This window comes from Thalassophryne amazonica, chromosome 20, assembly GCF_902500255.1.
Source record: "Thalassophryne amazonica chromosome 20, fThaAma1.1, whole genome shotgun sequence".
NCBI lineage: Eukaryota > Metazoa > Chordata > Actinopteri > Batrachoidiformes > Batrachoididae > Thalassophryne > Thalassophryne amazonica.
Genome location: NC_047122.1, coordinates 53801127 through 53826565, shown reverse-complemented (window position 1 = coordinate 53826565; position 25439 = coordinate 53801127). Strand labels below are relative to the sequence as shown.

The window sequence follows — 25439 nt, the reverse complement described above, 5'->3', positions numbered from 1 at the left end:
CAGTTCTTACACTCCTCTTTTCTGTTAACGTGTTGACGCAGAGTTGAGCTTAGCCTAGATTGGTGCAGGGTTTAAGTGGTTGATGCGCGGAAGAGTTAAGTTATACTTTTAAATAGATATATTGATATATATATACAATAGACAGATATGTATGTGTATATAAAAAAAAGTTATAAAAAAGTATTCATGAGCATATTCATAAATAGTCCCACTTTATTTTCATTCAAGCTTTATTTTATATATATTTTTGTCTTTTTTTCCCCTGTGTATCAGTAAGTGTTCCTTTCATTTGCTCAGTTTTCGTCGCACTGGAGGTCAGATGGCTGAGCAATTTTTCCCAAAAACACGTGAGCTTCGGTTTCCCTCTTGCCACGCCGCACTGAATCCTGCAGACCCTCTCGGTGCTGAGTGTGTTACAGCACAAACTTGTTGAAATATTTCATTCCCGCCGAAAGCCGCACATGTATTCCACGTTTTTCGTTCCAGACAGCGTTGTGCATCCAGAGTGCCAGAGCTGCTTTCAAATTTAAGTATTGCACCATATCACAGTTGCCAAGTTTTTTTTTTTTTTTGGGGGGGGGGGGGGGGGGGGGGGGGTTGGTTGGTTTTTCCATGATTGTTGCCAACAGCTCTCCACTGCCAAACATTTACCATACCATGTGCCTGAGGTAAAGGGTGGGGGTCGGGGGAGGGGGGGGGTGTTAAGTGAGTGTACTGGCTTCACCGTGGAGGTCATGAACTTTGTCAGTGACATATAGTTTTTCCTTGTCGATTGTGTCTCTTAAAAGTGTTACCGGATGTATGTACGGAATGTTTCTCGCATGCTTTTTTGTCATGACAGGAGAAGTGTGTGTGTGTGTGTGTGTGTGACGAGGTGTTTGAAAGTGCATTTCCAAGAGATTACCATGTACAACCCCGTCATCAGTGTGCATTGTATATGACAGCATTCCAGGTTATTGTGCGCGTCGTACTCGTCTTTCCAGCGTTATCCACATCCGTCGGTCTCGAGCGTCGCCGTGTTCTCGCGTCACACCGCCAGTTCAAGTCCCTCTCAGCAGGATGACTGGCAGCGTTGTCATTTTATGGTGGTTAACTTGAGGATTTGGTCACCAAGAAAAAAAGAGGGGTGTGGCGCAGAGAAACGTTTATTTATGACATCACGTCCCTTGTGCACAAAGCTGTTTCTCTCCGTAAGACTTGCAGCAGGAACATCTTTTGTTCTTGACTTCTGATAAGCACACACCCTCCAGGTCCTCCTGCTGCCGTGTAACGCTCCAGGGTAGCACGCTCATTTCTCCTCAAGCCACTACACCCAAAACGACCGTCACCCACATTGCAGTTAGCTTATTCAGCACTCTTTCCCTCAAACGCCTTCAGCTAGTGTGCTGGAAAACGAGCACAAAGATGGCCCCGAACGCCGTCCATATCAATTGTCAAGCTTCAGTAAGCTAGTCAGAATCTGTAAAATCTCGGCGTCTGTTTCACTGCACATCTGCAGACCAAATAACCTGAAGGTAACCCTAAGATAATGGTTGGCGTGAGACAGAAACGCTTCATTCCCGCTTCTCTAACACAGACTCGCCGTGGCTGGGATCGAAACGGAGACGGCGCGTCTCCAAGCCGAGGTCAGCCAAGCACTCGTAAAACCATCACTATTCCACGGAGACTGCTGTTGCCATGGTGATAGTTCAGATAGCGCTTTAAAGGAGGTTGCTTGCAGTATTATACATACGGGAGAGGAGTGGAGGCTGTGTGCAGGAGGAGGAGACCAGAGGGAGAGAGAGGGATTTCAATTTACCATGTACAGTGAATGTATTGTAACGTGTCTGTTGTAAAGTGCTTTTAAATTATATTTTCGTATGTAACGTGGAGACAAATGTTTCCATTTTTTTGTAAGGGGGGGGTAGCAAACGGTTCTGACCAGAGTGACTTGTTAATGATGTCAAACTGTCTTTCTATATAAAGAGAAGCTGCTGCTTAAATGTAAACATGAAACATAAAAAAAAAAAAGCTGCAAAATAAAGTGAAACTGTGGCTCCAAACTGTGTTGGCTGAATTAATACAAGCAAAATGCATTTTAGAGAAGCTCACTTTATTCATGAAGACCTCAGCAGTGCACACTTAAGCCCCCATCCTCACATGAAAACTGCTGCATTTGACACATGACGTACACACATTTGCCTCATGGTTACATGAGCAACTTTTAAAAGCCTGATTTACAATGCTGGCAGGAGCCATTTTCTGATGAGACGAGCAGCGAGATGCAGACAACAGGAGGAATCCCTGTGCAGACACATAAAACGACATTCACTCATGAGTGCAAATGTGAAACTGCATAAAGCCAATGGCTTCCCGCACCGTTCTAACTTCAAAACATGGAAGTGCAGAACAAGTGTAACGTGTCCTAAAACATGACAGTACTGCCCCTCCCCTGCAAAAAAAAACAAAAAAAAAAACAGTCCAACTTCTCACTGAGTGAAGATCAGAAAGTGCACAACAGGAAGTAACCTTCTATGATTAAACCATAAAGCTTCATTCCCACATAAAAAGCTTTTTGACCACCACAAATATCAAATCACAGCAGGTATTGGTTTTGGTGAATCCTCTTGCAGTCGAAAGCCGTGTTCAGACGAGAATGATTTAACATGGGGAGGTGGAGTAAAGAAATGTTACCACAGCAGCACCTTAAAAAACTTGGTATAAATGACAGCGATGGGAGTGGCTAGTCAATAAACAGGCCTGATGTGCTGCCATAACTCCTCAAAAAAAAAAAAGACTAAGCACAATGAATTGTCTATGCTCACTCCCTATAACTTATCTGTCAGCTTCTTTATTTATTTTTGGGGGCTAGTTGTGCTCTGCCTACCAACGCAGGTGGCTATAAGATATGTTCCATCCCACAACGGTTTTATTATTTTAAATATGCATGTACTGTTCACAGCGCACTCTGTGACACAGCGAGGAAACGCACACAGAAGAAACTGATGCAGAAATTGTACGTATAGAAATAAACTGTGAATGTAAAATGTCTGCAGTTGGCATGGTGATTGTCTTCTTTTTTTAAGCACCTCCATACTTTAAATAAACTGGGGAAACTTTTCCACAGGATATTACCAATGTCTCTATTTGTACAGGACTAATACAACAGCGTTATTTCAACACATTGTTTACCAGAAGGTAAAAGGCGGTGGAATCAACCGACAGTAGTGCACAGTCTAAAAATGGCCGAACTGATTTATTTGAACTTGACAAAAATCACTGAAAAATTGGTAATACTTGCTTTACCCCACCTTCCATGTGAAACTAGCCAAATCCAAACGGGGCCTTACTTGGTCTTGCCAACATCTTGAAGGCAGTCTTGGGGATTCTTGGATATTGTGTCAAGACAGGGTTCTGGACCAGTTGTCATCAAAAACATTTTTCTGTAACTCCATCTTACTGCATCTTATTATGCAACGTAACAACAGTCCCAGTAGTCTTGATGGTGTCATATACAAACTAGAGACATATTAAGTGTTTTATGTAATCTTACTCGTCTTGATAGCACGTCATTCTAAATCATGGTGGTTCAATCATGATAAATAGCCTTCTACATTGTAATAAAGTCATAGTGTTGTAGAAAAGACTTGAGTTGACTTTTATGTAGGACATGGTCAAAGTTCACAACACCTTCGACATGGCGTATTTGTGGACAGTTGGTCAACACTGTATGTGGGAACGTGGCTTAATGGAGTTACCAATAAGAAGAGGCAGGGTCACAACAGTAATTCACAGGTCTCTCCACAAACTCGATTATTTTCATATGTACAGTACATTCAGGATAAAGCCTCATTTAGTGCAGATACATGAAAACATAATGCTATTTTGTTTTTTGAACCACCTGACATCTTTGATTAACATTGTGGAATCAAATGTTAGTACTCTGGTTTGGAAGAAATCACAGATCACTTCCTGTTCAAGTCTAAAACACTATCCTCCAATCTATCATCTTCTAACAGGTTTTTCTATTCAATCTGTCCTTTCAGTGCTTTGACTTGTGGACAGTCAAATCCTTCATTTTTCTGGACTTGTTCAAAAGCCAATCCCACTGATTTTTGTCCTGCATTTAACCAGTTCACGTTCAGGCCCTGATGAAAATTTTCCAACACCATATTTTGCGTTTCTGCACCAATTTTAAATGCACAAAAAAAAAATGCATGCATCACCAATGGGTTTGTCTCTAGAAGCATAAAGATGAGCATCAAAATGATACAAAAGTAATAGAGACACAGCAGCCCAGCACTATTGTGTTTTATGGTAAAAGCTACTAGGATATCTTTGATTAGCCACAAAAGGCCAAACAGTGCTCCCTTCAAGAATGAAATAAATAATAATAATAAAAAAAACCTTTCAACAATTTAATTAAACCTCACTCGAGAGTAACTAATAGCTGACAAGTATTGACCTTTATCGCTAGCTCTACGCTCGCCCGAAAATGCTCCGTGTTGAACTTGGTCCTGGTCCTATTCAATCTGCTCGAAGTTGAGCACGTGGCCATCAAAGTGTGTGAGCACGTGCCTCTCGAAGAGCTGCTGCTGACAGTTGAGGGGGAACTGCTCGGAGCAGACGGGGCAAACCTTCCAGTGGCTCTCCACGTGCTGCTCAAAGCTACGCTGCTCGAAGTGGGGCGGGAAGATCACCTCGCACAGCGGGCAGCGCTTGTGCACGTCACTACTGCAAGAAGGGGGGGGGGGGGGGTTGGTTCAAGTGACACAACATGTATTCAATCAAAGCAAGCGTCTTGATTTCTGACCCAATTTGGTCTGAATCATCGACCTGAGTTTTGGAGAAAATACCACACAATCCTGTCGACAAGCCGTGTCCAGATTTGGGATGTGTACTGTAATATTTACGCCCATGCACACTGGCACATGGGGCAGTGTGTGTGTGTGAGAGAGAGAGAACATGACAACCCAAACAGTTTTGATCATACTTGGGGCCAAAATTAATGGAATGATTGAAGGTTCAGACAAAGAAAAATTTCTGATTTGATTTTGAAGATCAAAGGCCAGGTCACAGGCCAAGGTCAAACAACTGGCATAATGGATATATGTAGAGGATATTTAAAATGGCTATTTCGAGGAATTGGTTCCCATTTTTAAAAACTACTATGAATTCATACATCACCTTTATACTGGTCACATGACCTTCAACCTTGGGTATTAACCTTAAAAGGTTAAATTCAAGGTCAGATGTTTGATTCAAACTGTTTGGCGTATTATGAATGAAACACGCCCCTATGATGATGGACTGGCAGCCTGCCTCTCGCCCAGTGACTGATGGGAAAGGCTCCAGTCCCCCCCATGACCCTTAATTGGACTAAATAGGGAGAGCGAATGAATGAATAAATGAAATAAATGTGTGGTGGAAGGGTTGTGGGTCAGTCAGGGATAAAGTGGGTTTAATGTTAGATAGAAATAATTTAAGGGCAGGTGTTAAAGTTTCATATGTGCTTTCATTGATCCGCCACTGAAATGTTGACAGAAAGTTCTATCAGTGGCATTGCCTTTGGTTGTACGGTCTTATTTCACCAATCACTTGTGTTCATCATTACTTGTCATTTCTTGTGTAGTGGTCATCAAAATTACCTTGAATCAAAACAGAAGCTACTCCGGGCTTCATTTCGTTTGCCTGACTGATGATCACATGTTGGCTGAGTTCCATCACCCACCTATGAAACACAAAAACATAAATTCAATTCAATTTATTTAGTTTATATGGCGCCAAATCACAGCAAAGCTGCCTCAAGACGCTTCACACAAGTAAGGTCTAACCTTACCAACCCCTAGAGCAAGTACACAGACGACAGTGGTAAGGAAAAACTCCCTCTGATGATATTGAGGAAGAAAACTCAAGCAGACCAGACTCAAAGGGGTGACCCACTGCTTAGGCCATTCTACCAAAAAGGTTTACAATACAGAACACAACATAACAATTGAAAGTCTTACCAAAGGGATATTTGTTTGGTCAATATCAGTTTGTCTGTTAAAAACAACTGTATTTTTGTGGTGCAGTATTTCACTCAGGACAAAACCTGGTTTTCAGTGGTGGTGTTTCATTTGAATGTTAAAACCATCACAGGCTAAACAGATAATATGATGTAAGCGCACAGGGCAAGCTAAAAACTATTACATCAAAAAGCTTCTCGTCACCACTGAAAAGTCTAAAATGTCATTTGACATGTCTGGAAGCACAGAGAAGATTCCTAGGAAGGTACATCTGTGAACACTTACCTCAGTAAATGTAAAAATAAATAAATTAAAAATTAAAACAACTAATTGTGCAGGCAGCTATTTACCTTAGCCGTCTCCTCCCAGTGCTCCACAGCTGTCGACTATGTCCATACAAGTCAAATGTTGATCAGTGGCACCTTCTTGTTGTCGCCAAGTTGATTTACAAATTCATGGCCAAATATTTCCATAATTTTGGACATACAGATGAACTACTTCTAAAACTATATCTAAAACCCCTTTCTTGGCCAAAGTCTTGGAAAAGGTAGTCTGTGCTCAATTGAGATCGTTTTTGCAGGCTAACAACATCCATGACACTTTTCAATCTGGGTACCGTGAGTTTCATTCTACTGAAACAGCCCTGTTGAAGGTGTCTAGTGACATGATGATGGCAGCTGACACTGGCAAATGTTCTGTGCTGATTCTGTTTGATCTATCTTCGGCGTTAGATACCGTTGACAATGGCATTCTGATAAACAGATTGCGGGATTTGGTTGGAATGTCAGGTTGTGTTTTAGAGTGGTTTACCTCTTACCTGACTGGTAGAACTTTTAGTGTGACGGTGGGCAATGCAGTGTCGGAATCTGCAGATCTTCTGTGGGGTGTGCCACAGGGATCGGTCTTGGGACCTGTTTTGTTCTCGTTGTATCTCCTTCCTCTCAGCAAGCTGATCCAGCAGTTCAGTGATGTGTCCTATCATTTGTATGCCGATGATCTGCAGCTGTACTGCTCTTTTAAGACAACTGAGCCACAGAAACTCTGCTGTCTCACAAATTGTTTGGCCAAAATTAAGGAATGGCTCACTGAGAACAGTCTGCAGTTAAATTCCAATAAGACTGAGACTCTGATTGTAGCACCAGATAGTGCTGTACCTGGAATTAAGCAGCATCTCGGTAGCCTAAGCTGCACGGTCAAAAGCAGCCTGCGTAACCTGGGTGTCATTTTGGATGGAGGAATGTCTTTGGAGCAGCACACAAATTACCTGGTTAAGAACTGTTTTTTCCAAATTTGGAACATCTCTAAGCTCCGTAAGATGGTGACTTTAAAAGAGCTTGAAATGATTGTTCATGCGTTCGTCTCATCGCGTTTGGATTATTGTAACAGTCTCTTCACCTGTCTGAATAAGAAGGAGTTGGCCCGCCTGCAGGTTGTGCAAAATTCTGCTGCGCGCCTGCTTACCCGCACCCGCAGGAGGGACCATATTACTCCTATTCTTAATACTTTGCATTGGCTGCCTGTCTCCTACAGGATTCATTACAAAATCCTGGTATTGACTTTTAGAGCTCTGCATGGACAGGCACCGGAGTACATCAGGGACCTGATCCAGCCTTATGCTTCCTCCAGGAGCCTCAGGTCGTCCAATCAGAACCTGTTGATGGTTCCTCGGACCCGTTTTAAAACTCGCGGGGACAGATCTTTTAAAGTGGTGGCGCCTAGCCTCTGGAATGAACTTCCCTGTGCCCTTCGTTCTCTGGATTGTATAGATACTTTTAGAAGGCAACTAAAGACGCATTTCTTTAAGTTAGCTTTTTAGCCTAATATTGTATTTTATTGTTTTCGTATGTTATTTTTAGATTATTTTTGTACGCCATGTGCAGCGCTTTGCGACCCTGGTCTGTGAAAGGCGCTTTATAAATAAAGCTTACTTACTTACTTGAATTTGATGGCTGTTCATATTTTAACTGGAATATTCTGACAAAGAGCTCCAGGAGTACACAGTTGTCTTCCCTCCCTGGAAATTTCAATGAAAGACTACTGTATTTATTAGTGTACATAATATGTACTTAAAACCTCAAATTTACAGGGTGCACATTATGCACAAGAACCCAATACAAACTCAATATAAAGAAAAAAAAGACAGTTATTCATATCAATAAGAGCTTATATTTTCACATTATTTCATTGGCCACAAATAGGGTTGAGCATTACACACCACTCTGTATTATGCTCTAATAAATGCAGTAGTCTTGCACTGAAATCTCCTGGGTGTTGAGTTGTTGCAGGAAGAAAATATACCACTGTAGCGCTTCGTCTGTATATTCCAGTTCAAATTAAAAAAAAAAGAATGCCATCAAAATTCAAATTTGTACATTAAAAATAAAATATTTTGCCATAACTTTGTAAACAGACTTCCAGACTTTGTTTGTAAACAAGGAGCCCCTCCAACCAGCAAGCAGAGTCAGAGGAGAAGAAGGCTAAGGTAAGTAGTTGTCTGTATAATAAGTCTTTTTAAAAGGCTTCTTTAGATTTACTGAGGTAAATAAGCACACGTGTACCTCCATAGGGATCCTCTCCGTCATACCCAACACATCTAATCACATTGTCACCTATTTTTCAGCATCAAGAAGCGTTTTATTCTATGATGTTCATAGCTTACTCTGCATACTTACATTGTATAGCTTTTATCCTGTGATGGTTTTAATGTTCAAACTACATATTGGACTATTTAAAATCATCTTTGTCCCAAATGAAAGTTTGAACACAAACATCTAAAAATAGAAAAATTTAAGTGGAACTAAATTTCTATTTTAAGAATATTATTGTAAAGTAGGCCTTCTGAAATAGTCTACATAGAGGTTCATTTATTTATTTTGCACATTTCAAAAGATACCATAAATACAGAGAATGACAAAGAACACAGTGGAGGGAGGTGCAGAAAGCCAAAGGATTATATGAAGCCTCCACCTCAAAACGGAGCAACATCAGATTTAAACAAACTAACAATAATAATTTAAAAATGAAATAAACCTATAAGGAATAATCCACATAGGCATCATGAAGGTAATGATGAAGTTTTAGCAGAAATAATAATAAAGATGCATGCAAACAGAAAACCTGTTATGAGAGCAGTTAAATGAACTTTTAAACATCTTTTAAAACTTTTTGTCGTATAAACTTTTGTTGCCAGATGTCAACTGTTGTGCCATAGTTGAAAAAATGTGCTCAACCGGTTCAAAACTGAGGATGGTGAAGATCTGCCGATTGCCAAGGCGCATAAGAATAAATCTGAGTTATTTGATCTGCGCTTATACAAAATCCCTAATGACTTTCTCCAGGCCTTCATTGTTGTCGTTTCTCTTGAGCTCTGCAGGACTGACGTTAATTAGTACTTTATGCAAATGATTTCATCTTTTAAGGCCAAGCTGCAGATCACTCTTCATTAAGTGAGGACGGACACTCCAGAGAGCAAGAGAAAAGGGTGAAAGACGCGAACGATGACCCTGACAGGAATTCATTCACCCCTCAAACACGGCATGAACACAAGCAAAGTCTGTTTGCAGTTTTTCCATTTATGTGAATTCAAAGTACAAGCAGCTCTACATCAAGTCGACATGCTGCTCTACTGACAGGAAAGTAATGCTGCAGTCAAATATCCAACTTCACGATGCAACTGCAATTCATTGATAAATGTTTTGTCATGAAATCTTTGTTCTCGATAGCAGAATTTTGTTCTTAAAGCACTTCATAATCGTCATGTGTCAGATGTGTATTAATGCAGAAGTCACGCATCCGTCATCACAAACTACAAGCACCTGGATTAACAGTTTGTAAATAAATGTCATCACTGCCTATACCTTCGTTTGTAAAGAGCATGTTTCTGTCCTGGGTGTATTTTTCTGCGCTTACGTTGTGTGGTTCATTTGCTGGGTGCTCCAAGTTGTCGGGGGGACTGGTGTTGCGGGCAGGCTGGATACAGACCACATCTCTGTCCCAGCCTGCTCGCCCCAGGCCTGGACTCGGAGGTGTGATGGGAGGCGCACAAGGAGGGACACAGGGCGGGGCCTCCGGCGGAGGGCGGGATATGTGCTCAGGAGAGATCGAGGCATCCGCCCGGTCTATGAAGACAGTAAGATGCGGCACAGTTATGGAAGTGAGAAAAAAGAAAGAAAAGGTAAAAGATTTTAAATCTTAGGTACACCTCTAGATGGCGCTAAAGCTCAGCTGAGACAGGTGGAGTAATGAAGACAAAAACTCGCTCTTCCTCTCACCTTTTGTGGTGTCCGTGGAGTAAGGATTGCCGTACTGCAGCTCGGCAGGACTGTGTGGAACCAGCGGTGGTGGGGACGGGTCTTGGGGATAGGGCAGCGGGTAGCGGAGCACCATCGGCTGTCTGACCTCAGCACCCTGAACAGCAGCGTTGTGCTCCCGCTGCCTGGACACGTAGTGCTGCAGCTCCTGCAAGAAATGTGAAAAAGGTGTATATATCGGACTAACCCTGCGTGATGTCACACACGGGCTTTCTGAAGAGCTCAGATGGCGCCAACTTGGCAATGCTGAATTCCCCCCCCCCCCCCCCCCCCCCCAAAAAAAATCCCAACCAACCTATAAATAGCTCAAGAGGTGCAGCGTGGGCAAGTCCAGCGTGACCTGGATGAGACAGATGAAGCTTGAACATGAACCCCCGCCCCAATCCCAGCTAAGGATCCCAAACAAGCAAAGCTACGGCTAACATGCTAACTTTGATGCAGGTGTCTGATTAATGCACACGGTACTCACGTGTCAGAACGCTCTGGGGGTTCCTCGAGAAATTCTGCCTGAAAGTGGTGTAGATGCACAAGTCCACTAATTTTACATTCGTCAGAAAGCCCACCCCTCCATATATTCCAAATAGAAAATAAGGTTGAGGCTTGGACTCATAATTAGCCACAGAGCTAATTTAAATATGACAGATGGACGAGGCAGGCGGACTGATGAGGAGTGTGGTGAGAATTCTTCAGAGAACCCACAACAGAGCGTACATTACACAGACTCAACTGCATGAGAGCAAAAACGTCAGCTGAGAGTAAAGTTTTCCTCCACAGTGTTGCTGCCCTTTGTGATTATATGTGAAGCAGGAGCATTAGTACCCTACTCATTACTGTAATGGGTGTCAGACTCTGGCTCCCTCTGCTCCCGCTCCGCTGATAGAAGCGCTCGCCCTCTCCTTCCTCTTCTCCCCCTCCTGACCTCCTCTCTTGATGACTTCATTAGTGCACTGCTATCAGGTTTAACATTTAAACCAGGGTTGGGAAGGTGAAACAGACACGTCGCATGGCATTTGCACTGTCTAATGGCGCTGTACCAATGGGGGAGAAGAAGAAAGCATAGATGTATTAATTAGTGGGAAGTATGGAGAAAGAAAGGGGATTTACCGCACTGCAATAAAGAGCAGAAAAATTGAAGTCACAACCACAGACTGATACGACTCGTGTTCATCATCACTCATGGAAATTACCTTTATATAGAGTCTGGTCTTAAAGGGAAACAGCTGAGATGTGTTTGGAGTGTACACTGACAGATTTACTTCAAGGAAGAAGTAAGTCTTGTGGAGGCTCTGACGCTCCGAGTCTACAACACCCACTGGATGGGACGCCAGTCCAACAGGGGTTACTTCCCCAGCCAATGCTGGTACCAGCTTGGTCAGGGACGATGTGGACGAAGTGTTTTGTCCAAGAACACAGACAGATAGTGTAACTGGGAATCGAAGCTTGGTCTACATGTGGTAGCCCACTGACCCTACCTGATCTTTGTTAATTCGAGGGGTGTAGCAAAATCAAATTAGCCATTTATGAATTTCAAAGGTCATACAGTAGTGTTCAGAATAATAGTAGTGCTATGTGACTAAAAAGATTAATCCAGGTTTTGAGTATTTTTCTTATTGTTACATGGGAAACAAGGTACCAGTAGATTCAGCAGATTCTCACAAATCCAACAAGACCAAGCATTCATGATATGCACACTCTTAAGGCTATGAAACTGGGCTATTAGTAAAAAAAAAGTAGAAAAGGGAGTGTTCACAATAATAGTAACATCTGCTGTTGATGCTACAAACTCAAAACTATTATGTTCAAACTGCTTTTTTAGAAATCGTGTGAATCACTAAACTAGTATTTAATTGTATAACCACAGTTTTTCATGATTTCTTCACATCTGCGAGGCATTAATTTTGTTGGTTTGGAACCAAGATTTTACTCGTTTACTAGTGTGCTTGGGGTCATTGTCTTGTTGAAACACCAATTTCAAGGGCATGCCCTCTTCAGCATAAGGCAACATGACCTCTTCAGGTATTTTGACATATCCAAACTGCGATATATAGGCCCAACACCATAGTAGGAGAAACATGCCCATATCATGATGCTGTATACTGACTTCGGACTTCCATTAAAAACAAAAAAAAACAAAAAACAAGACTTTGTGTAGTTCCTCAGTCCAGCCAAAAATCACATCAGCTTTTCATCTGAACAGCTCTTCATGCATCCAGACGGCTTATAGTGGAGTGGATTTTGTGTGTGTGTGTGTGTTACAAGAATTAGCACCGTGTGTTAGTTCAATCAAATCGTCATTTCGCTTGTGTCATCCCACGTGTGCGCTCACACAACCGGGTCGGCGCTTGTGCACATGTGTACTACAAAAATAAATAAATAAATAAATAAAAGAAAGACTGTGTACATCCTCAGTGCAGCGAAAAAAATAAATCACGTCAGAAATTAGTCCAGCTTTTCATTCTAACTTCCTGCTAACAGCCTCTAGACAGCGCAGTGGATGTTTTGTGTGCGTGCACACACACGTTGTGTATGCGCGTGTGTGTGTGTATGTGCGCGCAGAGTGCAATGGTACCAAACGTATGGAACCAAATTTGCACTCTAAATGGAACCAAATTGCACTCTCAATGCAATGCAACACAAATGGGACAAATAATCCATGTCATGTGACATACAAAGCACCAATCAAATGACAAGGATCAACTCAGCCTTTATATAAAGTCTTCTATTCTGCTGCTGCAACTGGCTGTGAATGGAGAAACTGTGCAACTTCTGTCTTTTATGATATCACTGACGCAGATTCAGCGTGGTGGAGTGGAACACAGAAGGAGTTTCTGAAAAAAGAAAATATAAAATTTCAGATGCAATTGGACAGAAGTCGGACAGAACGGGAGAACTGAGCCTAGATTTGATCTGCTTTCTTGTTTGAAAATCCGTCTCTGCTGCACGACACCATGAAGCTGTGACTGTTACAGACACACAGTTTCTGCAACTGAAGGCTATAAATCCTTCAGAGTCCTCATGGGTGTCTTGTTGGCTTCCCTCAATTGTCTCCTTTCCCTACTCCAGACATTTACCATGAAAATGACATCCAAGACATTCAGAGACTTGAACTTTAATTTATCTAATAACCTACGGCCTCTGAAAACAGAGGGACAATGTATGATCATAATTCCAAAATGGTTAATCAAATAATTTTTGTTAAGCCTTGAATTAAAGCTGAGAGTCTAAACTACAAGCGCATCTTGATCATTTCATCTCAGCTCCACTGTGGTGGTCTACAGAGGCAAAATTTCAGAAAGTGTGTCACTGTCCAAATAGTATGGGCCTGACTGTATAAACGTACGGGTATAGTAACAGCTCACATGTGCAGAAATAAACCTGCTCAGAGGTCACAGTGGCACACGAGGAACAATCAGACTTCTATATAAAACACACAGACCCTCTGCTGCTGCTTTACCTCCCGCAGTTGTTCTTTTTCTCTCAGGGCTTGGGCTAGGTTCCGCTTCAGTTCTGTCACCTCGCTGACTCGCTCTGCCATCTGCACCTGGAGACAGAACACGTACAATCTTAAAACAAACTACTGCACTGCACTCGTAGAATGCAAACAGCCACCAACACTAGTTTCCAATTCCACAATATTTTACCTTAGAAAAAGTTTTCAAAGTCCTGCTAGAAGTGGCTTTTCATAAGATAAAACAGATGTGCTCAAACGTCAGGAGGATGTATTTAGTTCATGCACTTGAATCAAGTTTTTTGTGGTTTTGTCAGGTTTTTTTCCTCTCAACTTTTTCAGTTTCTGAATTCTTTCTCAGATCATTTTCACAGAACTTGGTTATCTCTGCTATGCACAATTTGTCATTGCTTTTTGGCACTTGGTTTCAAATTCACAATCTGGATCAAACTTTGTCAGGTGATAGTGAGTGCCAGTCTGCACCTCACTTTCAAATATGAGTGTGATCGGGGCATGTGTGATTAAGATATAATGTAAAATATACATTAAAGATGGTTTTTAATGTTACATTTAAATGGTCACAAAATCTGTAATCCGGATCAGATCCAGATCAAACTTTGTCAGTCGATAAAGGACACCAACCTACATAACACTCTCAAATATGGAAGGAATTCCATATTTTTTGACAGAGTTATGAATTTTTGAAAATTTATTCAATGTTAAAGGATAGGGATTTTTCCAATTTTCCATAACTTTTTCCTGACTTTGACCTTTGAACCTGAAAATTGAATCAGTTCTTGCCTATCAGAGTATGAATCATTAGTAAAAATGTCATAACGATATATGAAAAATTGTGTGTTACAGACTGTTCACAAACAAACAGGGGTGGAAACACAAACCATATGATGGTCTACACCTTTCTATGTATGGGTCAATTGGTACAGCAAGTTGCAATTTAATTGCAAAGTTGGTGGTTCAATTCCTGATTTGTCCTGTCCAACTGCCCTGGACAAGACATACGTTGCCATTGTTCAATCGTACAGTAACATGCGAACTGGTGGAACTTGATGCCGTTTCTGACTTTATAGCACTTGATTATGTGACTGGTGGGCGTGGGGGGGGGGGGGTTCAGCCTCCAGGACTGGGATTTTAATTCTGATAAATGGTGTCAGATTCACTCTGGGCTGATTAAAGGGGGTTTCTATGCTCTACCAGAGGTGGTAACAGCATCTTTGGCTCCATATCAGCCCACCGGTGAGGAGGAAAAGCAGCAGACACACGTGAGCGTGTGAACAAAACGATGAAGTTTTCATCAACCTGGAGCTCTGTAGCAAAACTGAACCGACATCTGTGTCTGGGTCAGACGAGAGTGCTACAGAGCAGAACTGACAAATGCCGTAAATCTCTGACTTTCTAACAGAACTGACCCTGTGCGATCCCCTTGCATGGCTCACTGTCTTCTTTCCTCATGTAATCCCATTACAAAAGCTCCACATCCACACCCCCGGTGCGCTCTCTCTCTCTCTCTCTCTCTCTGCTTCATGTCTGTCTATCCATTCCTCTTTATTCAGTCTTAAATTCTGTTTGCTTCTTTCGCTTTTCTCCCTCATTCGCTTTCATCTTGCCCGTTCTCTCCGGCTCTCTCAAGGATTTACGGCGCAGCATTAGAGGGTTAAGTTCAGGTGAAAGGCGGCTGCAACATTGAATCCCCCCCCCCCCACCTCCCCCTGCTCTTCTCTCTCTCCGTCTACCCCTCTCCTTTGTTCCATCCTCTGGGTGGCTGATGTAAACAGACATAAAGCATGGCGCTCTGCGGCTGCCTCCCTCCTCGTTCTCTGGGCCATTAAGAGCGGCTCGAACTCGGGGCGCTTGCCTCAAACAGGAGACTTTATCAAAGACTACCGTGATCCTTATTTACAGCCCTGATAAACATGTACTCACTCATGGATATTAAAACACCAGCAGGTAACGCTGGCCGTCGTCGGCACACAAAATTCAAATAAGCTATTGAAGCGCACGCATTGTGTGGTCGGGATGCAGACAGCTGCCACGTGTGTGCATGCAGTAACCTGATTGGAACGGTTACTACGAATAAATAAATAACCCAGAAATGCTGAGCATGCCCATCCAGACTCACAAATGTCACGTGACCACAACGTGTCCCAGTTCAGCGAATCAAAGTTTAGGATACTCACAGCATGCATGGGGAGAGGTATCGAAAGCAAACACCTTCTGTTCTGATTATTATATGATCATCAGTTTGTGACATGAATGCATAGATTGATTCTCCACTAGTGATTCCCAAGGTGTGGGCCACGGGTACTGCAGGAGGTCTGTGATATGTCAAAAATAAATTAATAAAACATCTTTAGTTTTCAGTTCTGTAATCACACTCTGTTTGCATATTCACATTTTGCTTTCAGCACTGCAACTTATCAATACCTAGTCCAATTTTTGTCCAGTCAAGTTATTCAATTTAAGGCTCCAATCCACCACTAATTGCAAACAAACAAACAAAAAAATAAAACAAAAAAAAGTGAAATGTGGGATTTTCCTCTGATGTACCCCAGGAATGACATATTAAAAATAGAGAACAATAGAAGGGGTGGAAGGGCCCAAAATATGCTAATTTATGTTCATTAGGCGTGAACCTCAAAGGAACCAGTCAAACAACTGGAAATCTTGTATCTGTCATCAAAAGGAGGACTGAAATGCTGTCCAACTTCACCTGTAGTGTTGTCAGAATACTAGAAACTGAAATTGGGTGCCTTTTTGGATAATTAGCTAATTCTGCTGCTCAATAATTCTGAATTCAGTAAACATGCCGAATTCTTTCTGACTAGCCCAGATACCGAACATGACTGAATTATTGAAACAGGGAAGAAGGTGACTGTGTCCCTATATGATGGAGGGCAAACCTGACAGCATTGACAAAATTAAATGCCAACATGACTGGACTGTTTATTCCAAAATGGATATGTATAATCATATACTATAGTTCTGCACAACCTATGGACTTTTGGGCCATTTATCAGTCACAACTTATACAACTGAGTCACATCAAAAACTGTAACCTCGCTCCGATTTATTCCAGAATTTATATGCATAATCATATTCTAGTTCCCCACCCCTGCCCCCTTTATGACTTTTGGGCCATGTGACTGAATTATACAGTGAAGTGGAAAAACAGTTTCGGTGAGCAGGACTCCTACCACATATTGCTTCTACCTGTGCACCAAAAATGGATGATTGCACCAATTAGCTCATCTACCAACCTGAAGAGTCGAGCTAATTAGAATCAGCTGGTTTAGTGGGTGGATACCTCTGGTTATAAATGAATGCTTCAGTTACTTCTATTGGGAGATGTTCAGCCACGATGTGGCTTGTTCTTCAGTTATACATGTGGAAATAATCGTAATCTCACGTGTCAACCTAAATTGTGATGAAAGGTTCAGATGGGTCACACAAGACTTCAGACTTCAAACTGAGCCACTGTGTTCTTACGTTTGGGAATGGCTGTTCTACACGTCGGGCTGAACATATAGGATCACAATACAGTGGAACCTCGGTTTTAGAACGGCTCTCTTTACAAACAAATTGGTTCACAAACATATTTTTTGAACGAAAAATGCATCACTTTTCAAACAAAGTCTTGGTTCATGAACACCTCCGCCGCAGCAGAGTCTGGTAATGCACCATGTTGAGTTGCAATCCGCCAATAAACTTGAAAGAAGAAGCAGCAAGAAAGTATGTCTCCAGGTGTTTATTAAATCATATTTTTGGGGACTCCGTGGTGGTTCTCCTAATGGTTTACTTTGTTGTGGACATTAAAAGTTTAGAGTTGTGTATTTTTCCCAGTAATCATACATTAAGTGGAGCTAATAGGTGAAGCTACTGACACTAGCTAAAACTGCTAATGCTGTTAGCATACAACATTAAATCCAACCAGAGGTTCACTGCAACAGAGGCATCTGATCCGTTCAGAAGTTCATTTACCTGATGTTCTATTTTATCCTTCCTGAGCGCCAGAGGCAGTGCATAAAGCAATGAATGATCACCTTCGTGCGAACGCAGGTCAAGAATAAATATAAATATAAAAGTCACATGTGACCATATACAAGTCACGTGACACCAGAAGCTCAGTCCCTTAAACCTTCTTGCAAGAAAACAAGGATTCTGAGGGACCAAGTGCTCTGGCGGTCATCCAGGATTCATAGAACAGTAGTTACATGCGTGATGTTCTTTCTTATGGTCTCTTCTGTACAGGTAAGGTGAAATTAATTGTCTATTATATTATAATTACTGTACAGTATTTTGTATAAGATACTACACATATTCTTTGTATTTTGTCTGCCTTTTATGCATAAATGCTGTTAAAAAGATTAAAAACACTGTGTTCATTTTGGGGCCAGGAACTAATTAATCCATTTTACATTGTTTCTTATGGGAAAATTGGCTTTGGTTTAAGAACATTTGGGAACCAATTAAGTTCGAAAACCAAGATTCCACTGTGTGTATATATATATATATATATATATATTTCTACTGATTACAACACTAACATCTGTGAAGATGACAAACTTCCATATATTAATCTATTAATGATGGAATACCTAGACTAAATCCTGACTAAACCCCGATAATGTAAGAATGGAAATCCAGAGGAAGGTCAGTTTTGTTCAGTACGTCAGCCACGGTGGCTGTCAACATTCAAACTCCAGATGTCTGTCTTTGCGAGGAGTCACATGACATTCTAAAGAAATATCCTCCGGCTCTCAGAAGCTGACACTAGTGATACTCGGACTCTCGGACTGTAGTGCTGTTAGGAGACTAATAAGTACAGAAAATGTCTAAACAACCAAACCATGCAAAGAAATTCCACTGGGAGTTTTACTTAAGATTGGAGCGCACAACCGCTGATCTTAGTCTGACCGAACAACCAATTTCTTGTCAGCTTGAGGTTTTAAACCAACAATCTTACAATCACACCTCTAAGCTTTAGGCAACCGTGTGCTTGTGTATTTGCGTCTCACTCTGAAGCGCTCCTCCTCGTTCGCCAGTCGCTGCTTGAGCGTCTCATTGATGGCGCACTGCTCCTTCCATTTTTCCTCCATCACTGCGAGCTCCTCCTCCACAGAACGAGTCTGTTCCTTCTCTGCCTTCCTCATGTGCGTCTCCTCAACCTCCAACACTGCCTGTTTTTCCACACTGTCCTTCACATCCTCAGCACTGCCCGACCTTTCCGCCATGCCGGCCTCGTCGGCCTCCAGCCTCTCGTTCTCCACCTCCACCCAGCTCGCCATTCTCAGACTGTCCTCCGTCAGGCTCTCGCTCGTCGGCCCCTTTTGAACGGCAATTTGTTTTTCTGTGTCCTCTCTTTGGTTCACTTCTTTCTCAGCCTCCACCTTTGCCTTCTCCTCCTTTTCTGTATCCTTTTGTGTGGGTTCTGGTTCTTTCTCGTCGTAATGTGAAGGGACTGTCATTTCAGCGGCTTCATGGAGGATGGCAGTAGCTATGTTCTCTATAAAAAAAAAAACATGGAGCACAACACAAAAGTTTACACTAACCAATTTTGATTTAGGTATTATTCTTAAATATTTAGTGCACTTGGTTTCAGCGCGGAAGGTTCCCGGTTCAAATCCCCTGCCACATTTCTTCATGTAATGTGGAGTTGCGCCAGAAAGAACATCTGGTGGGAAAACTTGTGCCAAATCCTCATGGAAATCCACCTCAGATCTGCTGTGGCAAACCAGAGTGTAAACAAGGGAGCAGCCGAAGGGTCTTACTATATAGTGTTATTCAATATAAATGCACTGAACTGCGAGTCTGAAATAATGAGGCTAAGGAACGGGCCAGACCAGCTACAGCAGAGGTGGTCAACTACGTGCCTCAAAGGGGGCCAAAAGTCTTTGGGTCTCTGGTGGAAGTAAAACTTCAGCAGATGTTCACACTAACAAGCTCACCTGTTGAATTCAAGGTGATCGGTTACAAATTGCAAGCCTTTAGGCCGATTGCGGCACATACAGCAGTGGTCCATCCTTGTCCTACAGTAACTGTAAAAACTGTTGCCATGTGCATATTTTGCCGGCTGTATGAAAAAAAAAAGACTGAGCACATTTAATGTAAAAAAAAAAAAAAGGGAGGGCATTCATACAACATCTATGCAACAGCTTGTTTCAAGTTCAGTTTAACTCACTTGAGCCCATGGGAAACTCTCAGATTCACAAAATTAATTAACAAAAACATTTGATTGACTGGATGCATTGGGTAGTCTATAATATAACATACGTGTACCTGCAGTGGGTGACTTGGGACTAGGGGTCATCGGCTCCTGTGTTATCTCCGTAGATACGTTCCTCTTTGGTTCCTGCAACCACGCATGCAGCGACAAGAATGCATCAAGAACCCATAAATATTGCAGCAGATGTTTAAACTAAATGCTACATAGCCCTGTCCCTACACAGAGTTTTCACTGGACAGTTACTCACCGCCTGTGCATCATTTGTGTTGAGTTTGGCCACCTGTCTACGGAGCCGCTGGCACTCCCTGTACTTCTCCTTGTAGTGCTCAGCAGCCATGTGGAGACGCAGCTTCAGCTCGTCTACCTCCCTCTGCAGCTCGGCCTCTGCCTCAGACACCACCAGGATGCTTGGCGACACCTCCTCACCGGTCCCGACACCCTGGAGCAACAGCACGTACGGACAAGAAAAAACAAATAATTTATCTCCACCAAGGTCCAACAATCTTCTAGTTACATCTCATTTGTCATTTTCATTGTGAGAGACTAATCTGTTCACTTCAGCTGTCAATGATCTTTGGCCAAAAGAAAGTGACAGGTACAAAATAAGGAACTAGCATGCTCACCACTTCCTTTTGTGCAGTGTTCCTCATGCGGTCCAGCTGGCTCTCCATGCGCTGGCACTCCGCTTGAGCATCAGCTAGGCTGGCATGGAGTTTGTCCACCTCCAGGCGGGCACGGTATAGCTCGGCCATCGTGTGGTCACGGGTGCTGGCGGAGTCTCGCAGCTCAGAGGCGAGTAAGGAAGCCTGCTGCCGGGACGCCTGAAGCTGCTCTTCTACCTGGCGAAGCTGCTCACGCACACGGGCCAGCTCTGCCTGAAGAAACCAGAGGCACATATGTGCATGTTGATGATGCCAGCGAAGATGAGGGTGGCTCCAAGATGATCAATGCCCCCTTCTATTACCTTATCAGCCTTGTGCGCCAGCAGCTCTTTTTCCAGGGCGTCCCGCTGGGCAACGCAAACTCTGAGCCTCTCCAGTTCTTCCTGGAATTGGGCGATGGTCACTTCCCGGTTCAACTCCACTGCCTTCAGCATCTGCAGCTCTGCACTCAGCTTAGTGTTCTCCAACTCGGTGCTCCGCAGGTGAGCCTACGCAGGTTTAATACCCCAAAAATACACAGGTCAGCACAGAGACAGAAACATAACATCCTTAGTGCTATCTTAACCAGCCTTTTTCTCTCCCACCTTGTACAGGTCTCTCTCATCCTTCTCATTTTTCAACTGACTTTCCAGGCTGTCTCTCTCTGCTGTCAGCTTCTTCAGGCGATCACGCAGACTGAAGCCAAATACAACAAAACTTAAATTCGGGCATCGCAGTCAACAGGTTATCAAGCCACATATTGAGTACAAACTACAAAGCAGACATATTGCCCAGAAACAACCACTTTAGTAACTCAGCTGGTACATAGGGTGTAATTAGATCAGCTAGGTCAGGAGGCGCTAATCCATGAATAATTTTTTTATAAGTTAAAAGCAGAACCTTAAAATCAGACCTCACAGAGACAGGAAGCCAATGAAGGGAGGCCAAAATCGGTGTAATGTGGTTAAATGTTCTGCTTCTAGTCAAGTATTTTGAAGCAATTGGAGACACCTAATGCTTGACTGCAGTAAACCAGAGAATAGGACATTGCAGTAGTCCAGACAAATGTATGTATCAGAATCTCTGCATCAGCCATAAGATAAATCCAGTAATACAGAGAGACATCCTGGATGAAAACCTGCTCCAGAGCACTCTTGACCTCAGACTGGGCCGACGGTTCATCTCAGCAGGACAATGACCCTAAACACACAGCCAAGATATCAAAGGAGTGGTTTCAGGACAACTCTGTCAATGTCCTTGAGTTGCCCAGCCAGAGCCCAGACCTGAATCTGATTGAACTTCTCTGGAGACATCTGAAAATGGCTGAGCACCGACGTACCCCATCCAACCTGATGGAGCTTTAGAGGTGCTGCAACTGCCCAAAGATAGGTGCACCAAGCTCGTGGCATCATATTCAAGAAGACCAGAGGCTGTAATCGTTGCCAAAGGCGCATCAAAGTATTGAGCAAAGGGTGCGAATACTTATGAACATGTCATTTCTTAGTTTTTTTATTTTTAATAAATTTGAAGAAAAAAAAATCATGTTGTCATTATGGGGTATTGTGAGTAAAATTTTGAGGGGGAAAAAAATAAATTTACTCCATTTTGGAATAAGGCTGTAATATAAGAAAATGTGGAAAACATTAAGCACCATGAATACTTTCTGGATGCACTGTATTCATGTACATCTTTATCATTATCTGATGTCGGCATGCTAAGCCTTTTTAGAAAACTCCATACTTACACTACAGCTTTAAAATTTCAGCTCTTTATGTCCATTTTTTAAAAAGGTTTTAGAGCACAAAAAAACAGCCAAAGTGAAATTCATATAATAAAAGGTAGCAGTTACTGGTATTGGTTTAGTTTAATGTGTTAGTAGTTTATCAGTTTAGTGTTATCACAGATAACTTTTTGGTTAGTGGGATTAGCGGTTAGCAAAGCAAACATTTAGGATAGCATTGCACATCACTGTTGTTTGGGAAAAAGGAACTTTAATGTCTTCTGTGCAAATATTATAAATATAAAAAATTATACAAGAAAATACATTTTATGTGCCTGTCTCTGCCACGACTGGAACCGGCATCCTGCATAGATCAACCAGTGCACCCCAAATAAAGTGTCACAGAGTTGCTCCATGATTCAGTGACATATTTTTTAAAGCTATACCTTGCTTATTAAGGAAAGATTAAGTTTTTTTTTTAAAAACCCACTTATTTATATTTTTTACTGTCATTTTAAGTTATGTCTGCACAGAAATACATGTTTCAGTGATTCATGGTCATGTGTTCGCATTCTCCACTCACCAATCAAGCTCTGTCTCCTTCTGCAGGCCTCTCTGGGTGACTCCTAGCAGGTCCTCCTCCAGCTGGCGGACACGGTCTGTGGCCTCTGTCAACCTCCTCCTCACCTCCTCTCTCTCTTCTGAGAGGCCCTGTGATGAGCGCAGCAGCTCCTGCAGGACAAGACTGCAGCTGTGGCTCACATTGACAGGTGCTAGAACCCGTTTGCAGCAGCTGGATCAGGCAGACTGAACTTGGCCGCCTGCCCAAAACCTGGAAGCTTTAGCAATTCTGCTCAATAATCACACACGGCAATATCTCACATCAGGCATGACAGCTGTATCCATCAATCACATAACACCAGTTACAATGACGACAGACATGAGCCCACTGAGGAGGCACTCGGTATTCTTGAATTACAAACTCTGGAATAAATTAAAGACAAAAACAGTTCTTAAATGGTAAATGGACTGCATTTATACAGCGCTTTTCCATCTGCATCAGACGCTCAAAGAGCTTTACAATTATGCCTCACATTCACCCCGATGTCAGGGTGCTGCCATACAAGGCGCTCACTACACACCGGGAGCAACAGGGGATTAAAGGTCTTGCCCAAGGGCCCTTAGTGATTTTCCAGTCAGGTGGGGATTTGAAACCATGATCTTCTGGACTCAAGCCCAACACCTTGACCACTAGACCATCACCTCCCCTTCTTGTTCCACAATTTCCTGTAGACTGATTACCCATTTAAAAAAAAACATGTTACTTGTTTGGAAACCAAAAGTGGACAACTGGACAAGTGCCAAACAGCAGTACACATGCAGGAATAACCAGTCTGTAAGGAGTAAATTCTGCCAACAAATTCTTTGTATTGTAGAACAGATCACTGTGTGCCTGTGTTACCCGTCTGCCTGCTGGGGAAAAGGTATGTTTGAACTTGCTGCTAGTCAGCACTGAAGGACGTTAAATCACCTGCAGCCAATATCAGTTGTGATAAAAGAGCATGCCTTTGCAGCACAGCGCTTCCCTTCCCTTTGTAATGTGCACACACACACACACACACACACACACACACACACACACACACACACACACAGATAGGTGCAGCTACATGCTCAAGGACCGATGGACACACTGACAGAGGACTACACCCACCGATGCGTTACACGTGGGGCCCTGCCTCCCCCTGGGCTTTGCATAGATTACTGTATGATTTTTTACGGCAGGCGTTCGGGAAGCACTTTAGGAGAGCGTAAAGACCTTATAAAAAGTGTAGTCGTAAAATTAGCAGCCGCAAAATATGTACTTATGTTTTCATGTTAAACTCAAAGGATATCTTCATCGTGAGCTAACACACCTCCTGTAAATGCTCTTCAAAAAGAGTCGACCCAGGAGAGCACGAAAAGTCGTACATCTACAGATGGACGTGCTTGTGGAATAGAATGCAGCACGGTAATAACAGTGTGCGTGTGTATTACAGTGTAATTTATGGCGATACTGTTCTTCAGAAAATAAAGCAAGCAACTCAAAGCGACCTTTTTGGGCTTTGACCAAACATCTGCACTAGGGGGCGACGTGAGACTAGATTCCTTCTCGGGAGCCTCCTCCTCACCTCTCCCTTCCTGCCAGCTTCTCTTTTCACTGACTTGACTGTTCTTCATTGTGCAGCCAGCACAATGCTTATCAGATGATTCATAAAAAAAAACTAAAATGCAAACGCCGCCTCTTTTTGATGATTCAAGATTATTACAGAGGAAGTTCCCAGCTTTAATCTTGAGGGCCTTGCAAACTTTGGCAAACTGAATCTGCCTTTTCCTGTCAAGAAACAACTGAACCGAAACACTCAAACTTATGAGTGAAAGACTGACAGAAACACACAGAAAGAGGGAAAAACAGAGGTTTAGAAAGCAGTGGCCGCTGAATCGCGTGACTGAGTGGTGTTTGTCCCCGAGGCTGGGCAGGGCTCTTTTTGTTTTGTTTTTTTTCAGGCAGGCGGTTTTGTGGACTACCCTCCTCTCATTCCACACATAGACTAAAAGGGTTTGCGAGCTGGTGGCATAATGAGTGTGTTTGTGTTCTTGTGTGTTTGCGTGCATGTGTAAATGCACATTTAGAGAGGTCCTGTGGTGCAGAACCTCAATCTGAGTGTGAGAAAGAAGGAAGGGGGGTGTGTGTATGCCTATGGGTACGAGCGTGTTCGTGTTTGTGTGTTTGACGTCATGTTTGTTCACTCTGTGGTCGCGATGGCATCGTCCCTGACGCCAGATGCCAGAGAAAAAGAAGGAAAAAAAAAAAAAACCCCTGCATCCCAATTCCGTTCTGGCTCACTGAGTAAGGTCGTTAAAGCGGGAAAGACAGGCGCTGGCATACAGGCTCTTTGTGTGTCTCTAAAACATGGACGCAAATTATGCAAAAAAAAAAAAAAAAAAAAAAATTGGGCCTATTGATGTTTTCAGATCTGTGATCAGCAGCAAGGAACTGGTTCCACACAGGTGCAAACAGAGGCTGTCTGTCTGTGTACACACAACCTCAA

At 42.6% G+C, this 25439-nt stretch overlaps 1 protein-coding gene across 2 annotated transcripts in view; it reads right to left on the bottom strand.

Annotated features, from left to right (window-relative positions):
- Positions 1 to 3055: 3055 nt before the first annotated feature.
- Positions 3056 to 25439, bottom strand: part of tax1bp1a (Tax1 (human T-cell leukemia virus type I) binding protein 1a) — a 38193-nt gene continuing 15809 nt past the window's right edge. Inside the window, exons 6-18 of one of the 2 annotated variants that reach the window (XM_034161499.1) lie at positions 22931 to 23079; positions 21233 to 21323; positions 20951 to 21136; positions 20610 to 20861; positions 20234 to 20425; positions 20040 to 20112; positions 19010 to 19266; positions 18779 to 18904; positions 13752 to 13838; positions 10259 to 10445; positions 9897 to 10105; positions 5628 to 5710; positions 3056 to 4713 (exon numbers count right to left, since the gene is read on the bottom strand). In XM_034161499.1, the coding sequence (XP_034017390.1) occupies positions 4503 to 4713; positions 5628 to 5710; positions 9897 to 10105; positions 10259 to 10445; positions 13752 to 13838; positions 18779 to 18904; positions 19010 to 19266; positions 20040 to 20112; positions 20234 to 20425; positions 20610 to 20861; positions 20951 to 21136; positions 21233 to 21323; positions 22931 to 23079 (2103 nt within the window). In that variant the 3' untranslated portion in view covers positions 3056 to 4502. Of the gene's footprint in view, positions 4714 to 5627; positions 5711 to 9896; positions 10106 to 10258; positions 10446 to 13751; positions 13839 to 18778; positions 19267 to 20039; positions 20113 to 20233; positions 20426 to 20609; positions 20862 to 20950; positions 21137 to 21232; positions 21324 to 22930; positions 23080 to 25439 lie in introns of both variants that reach the window. The other variant, XM_034161498.1, reaches the window with a different exon arrangement.